Source organism: Geospiza fortis, unplaced genomic scaffold (genome assembly GCF_000277835.1).
Source record: "Geospiza fortis unplaced genomic scaffold, GeoFor_1.0 scaffold138, whole genome shotgun sequence".
NCBI classification, from domain to species: Eukaryota; Metazoa; Chordata; class Aves; order Passeriformes; family Thraupidae; genus Geospiza; species Geospiza fortis.
In genome coordinates this window covers 8,120,500-8,127,561 of record NW_005054307.1, presented here as the reverse complement: position 1 = coordinate 8,127,561, position 7,062 = coordinate 8,120,500, and the positions used below count along the sequence as shown (strand labels likewise).

Here is a 7,062-nt window from a genome sequence, read left to right as displayed (position 1 = left end):
CAGCCTGACCTTCAGACAGAACTCTTGTTGACCCTCCTCTGTAACACCTGTCTGAAAGGTTATGCTCAAAGGGAGAGCTGACTATCAGGAGGGAAAAATCCAAAGAGAAATGCTAAGGAAAAAAGCACTTCCAAAAAGAATATTTCAGCTTCAGCTAACAGGTGGCCTGGCAGAGAGCAAACCCTCATTGCAGACAGTAAAAGACTGTAAGACTCATCCACTGAAGGAACCAGACACAGTAAAAGAAAAATGGTCAAAGTCTGATTTCTCCATATAATTTCCCAGAAGATTTATGCATATAAAAGAATCAGTTAGAACAACAGTTTAGTAATTCAGCTGTTCAGTAGGAAAGTACATGGAAGAGCCACCTAGTAATTTTCTTAAAGGTTGTCACAGAAAGTCACCCTGTGGTATGGCACTCTGAGCTTCCAGCAGTGGTGCCGGGGCCTCTCCTCCTGCAGTGAGCCACAGTGTGACACACACCTGGCAAGTCCTTGTGGGCAAGGTCCTTGCAGGCCCTGTAGTTATTTTATGCTCTTCAAAATACTGTCTTTCCTGCTATCCTGGGATTTTCAGAAACATCTCTTTCTGTTTATCAATTCTCTTCCTTTTTTCTTCTTTTTCTGCCATCTGATTTTTTGTCATTCCTAATAGCTTAGAACCTTTTCTGCTGCTACTTGTGGTGATGAGTATTGCCAAAATACCTGGGAACAGCATGAGCGAAGCTACAGTTTCTTGACAGTCTTGAAGGGAGAATACACCTCTAAGGCCTCAGAGAGACTGTCAGGTCGACCAATCCTAAACCCAAAAATATATTAGAAACCACATCTCCATGGGCTTCTTGCATCAGAAAGTCTCATGAACTTAAAATCCATCTTCACAACATTTTACATGCTTTTTATGCAAGCTGTTTCAAACTAATTTGTGGTCATTTAAAAACTTGAATTAATGCATTAATTCCACTGGTGACAGGGATATTAGGCTTAAATATTATTTTTCATTAGTAATTTTGTTCTGTTGATTTATGCTCTCTTTTATTCTCAGTTTTGCCCAGAAAATAAGCTGAGCTTTTTCCATTTTCAGAGGACAGACTTTCCTTTCCCTAGCTGACTGTGCCTTTTCCAGCAAATGTGTGGAGGAGAAGGAAGAAAACAATTTGAGGGAAAATAGGCCTCAAAGTTCCAGTGTGGCATTTCAAAACCTGTTTTACATCCTGTATTTGTTTTGCAGGGAGTTTCCACAATGGAGAAGAGGGAAGGTGGTAATGGTGCAATTGATCAGAATGCAGGTCAGAACATCATGCCAAGAAGAAATACAGGAAATCTTAACTACTTGGTAATGTTTTTCTAAAAAAGCAGCTCATGTGTCACATAGAATATTGCAATCCTTGATTCAGTTTTGTCCAGCGACAGTGTTACCAGCACACTGGCATATCACGAATATTTCTGAAATGTTGTCACAATATTGATGTGAAGAGATAAAAAGGTAGAGAACATCTCATTCAATTTAATCACAGTCCATGATAAAAAATAAACAAAGCTTGAGGCAGCTAAAAACTACATGAGGGTAGCTGCTAATTGTATTTTATCAGATGAGCAAAACGCCATAGAAATAATTTGGGATATTTACACAGGAATATAAAATTTATCTTTGGGGGAATCTTCATGATAGCAACATTGCACTCAGGAAGTTTTCCACATCACACAAAAAAAGATCCAGAAAAAAAAGTCCTTTAATCCTTCCTTGTGCATGTTATTTGGGTTACATCATTAAGTCTATAACTGAAATTTGAAATCTATAACTTATATAGTAAGAAGTTGAAATGATGCTTCACATCGTTCCTTCCTTGCAGTATCGTTATCTTCCTGGAATGAAGATCTTTTAAAATCACTGCAGATAATGAAAAATGGGAAATCTACACTACAAGTGCTTTACTTAAGTGCTGACTATGCTGTTTGAAATATTATGTTTCCAAGTTACCTTGTCTTTAACAGTGCATGTGTTTTGTATATGGTTCCACTGCTGTAAGTTTTAAAAGTCATGATGGCAAATACTGTCATTACAGAAGTTTCTTATCTTTGCTTGAACTCACTTTGTATTTCTGTTCTGTCCCTTCCAGAATGTGGATATGCAGGTTGCCAATCCAGCAGAAGCAACTGCACTTTTTGATTTACATCAAGCACACCATTTTGCTGAGTTTGAACACTCTTCAGAACAGCACTGCAAGCAGGATCTGTTCCCTAAGTGGCACTTGCCAATGAAGATAACATCTGTGATCTCATTATTAACATTTATTTACACTTCCATGAGAGATGTCATATATCCTTTTATAACCAAAAAAGAAAACGTTTTCTATAAAATTCCAATCCTTGTCATAAACAAAGTTTTACCAGTGACTTCGATTACCCTTTTAGCACTAGTGTATTTACCAGGAATATTAGCTGCTAGTTTCCAGCTGTACTTTGGCACGAAATATAAAAGGTTTCCCCAGTGGCTGGATAGATGGATGTTATCAAGGAAACAATTTGGACTTCTCAGTTTCTTCTTCGCTACATTGCACGCCTGCTATAGCCTGTGCTATCCAATGAGAAGATCATACAGATACAAGCTGCTGAACTGGGCATTCCAGCAGGTATGATGGGCACACAAACACCAACCCTTCTGTATTCAGAAAATCCTTGCAAATCTGGATGGGGGAAAGTCATTTTCATTGCCTTTGTTTGATTTTCAAGTACATTCACAGAGAGCACTGTTCAGGGATGGAGCAGGACCTAGTTGCCAAAGCGTGTAATAGAGTCAAGATTCATCACAGCTGTGCCAATATATATTAAATAAGTAATTTTCTTAATTTGGGAATTTTTTTTCCATCTATAAAATGCAAAATTGTATCTCACAGGAACATTTAAGTCTTTGGCACACTATTAGTTTAACGAAGATTTCTTCTCTGGACCACTGAAATCTAGAAACAAAAACTGAGCACTGAACACAACATTTTTAGACGCCTTTGCTGCAGTGAAGGAGGGCTGAGCTAAATCACAGTAATCTGTATTTGCACAAACTAAATTTGTGAATACTGATGGCTCACATTTGGGCTGATACACACTACCTTATTTAAACATAGGATTTCAATGATGCTTCTGACTCATGGTCAATAATTGGCTTGCAAAGTTCTCCAATACCCTCTGTAACCAGAGGGTTCCTAATACTCACCTATTTCCTTGGTGCCATAAGTAATGCAGTATTAGGAATATTCCAATATAAGGTATAGACTGCAAATATATGTTTTTGTTACCCCAAAAGTCTTTATTATTAAAAATAATTAAAAGCACAATATGATGATGTCAGTAGATTCTTAAGGTTTTTGTAAACAGTCAAATTATCTGTTGAAAACTCTGAAATCAGCCTTACTGGTAATCTGACATGAATGGATTACTAGAAATTTCCTTGAGATTCCAGTCAAGATGCAGAAATTATCATATTTGGGGGATATTATGCCATGGTGATCACTAGCAGGATCAAAGTGCTGTTGCAAGTAGTTGTAAGTAAGAGAAGCTTTGACATCAGTTTATTAAAATCACAAATGTACCAAGTTGTGTTTTTTAAAAAAAACAGAGCTAAACAACTACCATGGCAGGATATTTTTATTAAGAAGGCCTGCTGAATTACCTCCCTGAAGTAGAGCTGTTAATATATTTCCTGTTGTTATAATCTCCCTGATATGGTATTTAGCCATAGGTGGCGGTTTTTTTCTTGTCAAAACCAAGATTTATCCTTGCTGTGAAGGCAGGTTAAGAGGCCTCAGAATCAGGCTCTCCTGGGCCAAGACACTGGTGAAGTCTAAATGCTTCTCTCTAAAAGCTCACCTTTGCTCTGGATATACCAGTGAAGGCTTTGTCATCAGGAGTAAACAGCAGTTATATTCAAAGACATTCAAACAAACCAAAATACTGTTTTTCTTTGTTTATTTCATTAATATTATGGTGAAAACAGTAAAATTATATTTAACACAAACAGCCAAGTGTGCCAGTCTGTAATTTTTATGGTGTTCTTTTGGCAGGTCAAACAAAAAAAAGAAAATGCCTGGATTGAACATGATGTTTGGAGAATGGAGATTTATGTGTCTCTAGGAATTCTGGGACTTGCTTTGCTGGCCCTCTTGGCAATAACATCCATTCCATCTGTCAGTCTCTCTTTGACCTGGAGAGAGTTCCACTACATTCAGGTGTGCATGAATGAATATCATTGCTGCATGTTGTTAGTCCCATTTGTAGAACTGTGTGTTATCAGCTAAAGCCATTAGGAGTTAGAAATATCAAACACAAAGTTAGTGAAACCAATGGAAAGGTTTGTTCCATACTCTTTGTTAACTGGTTTGTGAGAAATGTTCTTTCCATTACTCTTTTGTTGGGAGAACAGGCTGTTGTGTTCAGTGTATAAAATGGAAAGAAAAGACAACTCCATACCACTTTTTTTTCTCCTCCTGACTTTGTGACCAGCAGCAATTGTCCCTTTGAGACCTTTTCTTAGCTCTGGTGCTGAAGTCATCTTCTAGGTATCTTTCCTCTCCCGAACGTGCCATGTCCTGCTGAATTTGGAGTAGGTGGCATTGAATCAGTCAATGCTGTTTCCATATGGCACACACAGGGTATTCTGAAAGAGACATCTTAGAACAGATGCTGGATAATCAAATCCAGCCAGTCTCGAGTTTGCCACAGCTGGGCTTGTTTCCTTAACCCAGGCATTTGGGTTGGTCTTGATTTCCTTGTGTCATATGCAGTAATAATCAGGGTGGTTCAGCTGACATCAGTATGGTCACACTAGACTTAAACAAGTGTTGGATCAGGCCCTCAAACACCAAAATCTGAAAATTCAATAATCTACTAAGGATCTGACATTTGAAAATTTGATTTATATTTTAAAAGCAGATCTGAAGTGTATAAACACCAATTACTGATTTGATATTCTGCCCACTCTACGAAGTCTATAATTTGTAAGATAAGTGTACAGACAAAATAGAAAAGTCAGGAGGAAGTCTCCAAATGCATGACTGCTTTCACTGTTGAAAGACTATGGTGAAGAAACCCAGATGAGTAACACTTCTATGTTGAACTTTATAAACAAATAACTTTATTACTTAAAAATCATGTTCTGTAGCAGAACAGCAGTTGGGAGCTGTAGCATTCAGCAGTTGGAGATACAGTGTTCGACTTCACTGATGAGTACAAGATTATTAAGTGACAAGAAACTTAAAATTACTAGTAAATTTTCTTTATTCCTGAATTTTGTAAACAATCTAAGCCAAATTTACCACTGTAAGTGAAATGAAAGACTTGAGTTTCCTGTAGTTTTGCAGGGCTTTTGCCATAGTACGAGACTTACTCAAGTTTGTGATTTTAATTTAGCTTAAAATTTTTCTTTGCAAGCATTCAGTTAATCGCTTTATATATATGGTTTTGAACTTATAATGATTTATCATGGAATTAAAGTAATTTAGTATACAGATGTAAATTGAGATATTCAGGATTGAGCATGTTTCAGGAATAACCTGCAATCTCTTCTGTATTTTAGCTAAGTATCGTAGCATTACTTGAAAAATGTGGCTGTTCCATTTTCTTTTACACTGGCATAAAGGAGTACAGTTGGAGTCTTGACCTACAGTTGTTACCTTTTAGTTTAAAGCCAGTGGTTGCTTTTCTTTGATTTGAGCATGTTGGTCAAGGCCCATCCAGATTTCTGTATTTGCTTAACAGAGTACTTTTTTTGCCAAGTTGGGAAAAATAAATAGCTTGCTATTTTCTTTCTCTTCTTTCTCTTTTCAGAGCAAGATGGGATATTTAGCCCTGCTGCTATGCACTGTTCATGCACTGGTGTTTGCTTGGAATAAGTGGGTTGATGCTAACCAATTCATCTGGTATACGCCACCTTCATTTATGGTTGCAGTTTTTCTTCCTATTGTAGTTCTGCTCTGTAAATGCGTCCTGCTTCTCCCGTGTTTTAGGAAGAGGATAAGAAAAATCAGAAATGGTTGGGAAGCTAAGACACAAGCCAATCAAACCAGCATAACTTCCAGACTGTAGATCAAATATGGACATTTCCTGTCTATGTATCTAAATGTGCTCAAAGCCATGAAATTTTCGCTCTGAGCTCTGTTTTCACATTTTCTATAGATGTTTCTTTCTCACTTTTTTTTTTTTTACTTCAGGAATATGAGATACTTGATGCAATTCTGTCGTTTTCAAAGACAGAAAACGAAAAAATCTATTTTACACTTTAATCTATTCAGTGTTTTGGTATTTGATGATTTCTTTCTTCTGACTCACTGCTTTTAAAATCCAAGTGTTTCATTGTCTCAATCCCAGTTCTTTTGTATGCAAAAGCAAACATAAATTATTTCTCCAGATGACCACAGAAAGTAAAATATTATTACACCACAGAGCCCAGGAATGCTTTCTGCTTCACACAGCCATGTGTGTACCTTCATTAAATCTCAGAATTATAATGGGATAAAAACTAGAGTATTTATCATCCCATTGCCTCTTAGCACCAGCAGCCTGTGTTTCACTCTGCAGAGTGGGGACCTTGGCATATGAACCAGACAGAAACTGTGTACTCCTGCCAGGTCTTGAATGTAGACAAGTGAGCAAGCAGAATTACAGGGATCTTTACAAGGTAAATATCTCCTGAGGCTTGGGCACAGTCTAAAAAAAGAGTTTTTAGACTCAGATTTCCATCTTATCCAGGACTAGGTGTGTCTCTGTTTACTTGAAACGATAAAACATTTCCCATTTTTTATTCCATGAACACATTCTTTTGTTTCTGATGCTGGAAATTTTCCATGCTTTTGACCTAAGCCTGCAGCCCTTGACATGTGCTAAACTTTATTTGCACAAATTATTCCTGTGGGATAAATCCATCAGGTAAATGTGTTTTTTTGTTTACTCTAGGGCAAACACAATTGTGTGACTGGAAGAAAAACATTAAAAATAGACATTTGAATCTTGCCAATGATTTGGTGAGATTGTCATGTTAAATGGTTTCCAACTGCATTTGCTTTTACAGAAA

The 7,062-nt window shown here is 37.1% G+C and overlaps 1 protein-coding gene across 1 annotated transcript; it reads left to right on the top strand.

Annotated features, from left to right (window-relative positions):
• Positions 1–1,234: 1,234 nt before the first annotated feature.
• On the top strand, positions 1,235–7,056 carry STEAP1 (STEAP family member 1). The gene is made up of 4 exons (XM_005418590.2): positions 1,235–1,335; positions 2,120–2,632; positions 4,058–4,222; positions 5,820–7,056. The coding sequence occupies exons 1-4, from the start codon at positions 1,243–1,245 to the stop codon at positions 6,075–6,077; spliced, it is 1,029 nt and encodes a 342-aa protein (XP_005418647.1). The 5' UTR covers positions 1,235–1,242; the 3' UTR covers positions 6,078–7,056.
• The last annotated feature ends 6 nt before the right edge of the window (positions 7,057–7,062 follow it).

What these genes read in the sequence shown, in the direction of transcription:
- STEAP1 (XM_005418590.2), top strand. Translation starts at nt 1,243, where the DNA reads ATGGAGAAGAGGGAAGGTGGTAATGGTGCAATTGATCAGAATGCAGGT. An exon ending in CAGGAAATCTTAACTACTTG is followed by an intron (nt 1,336 to 2,119) that starts GTAATGTTTTTC and finishes TGTCCCTTCCAG; the next exon opens with AATGTGGATATGCAGGTTGC. An exon ending in GAGAGTTCCACTACATTCAG is followed by an intron (nt 4,223 to 5,819) that starts GTGTGCATGAAT and finishes TTCTCTTTTCAG; the next exon opens with AGCAAGATGGGATATTTAGC.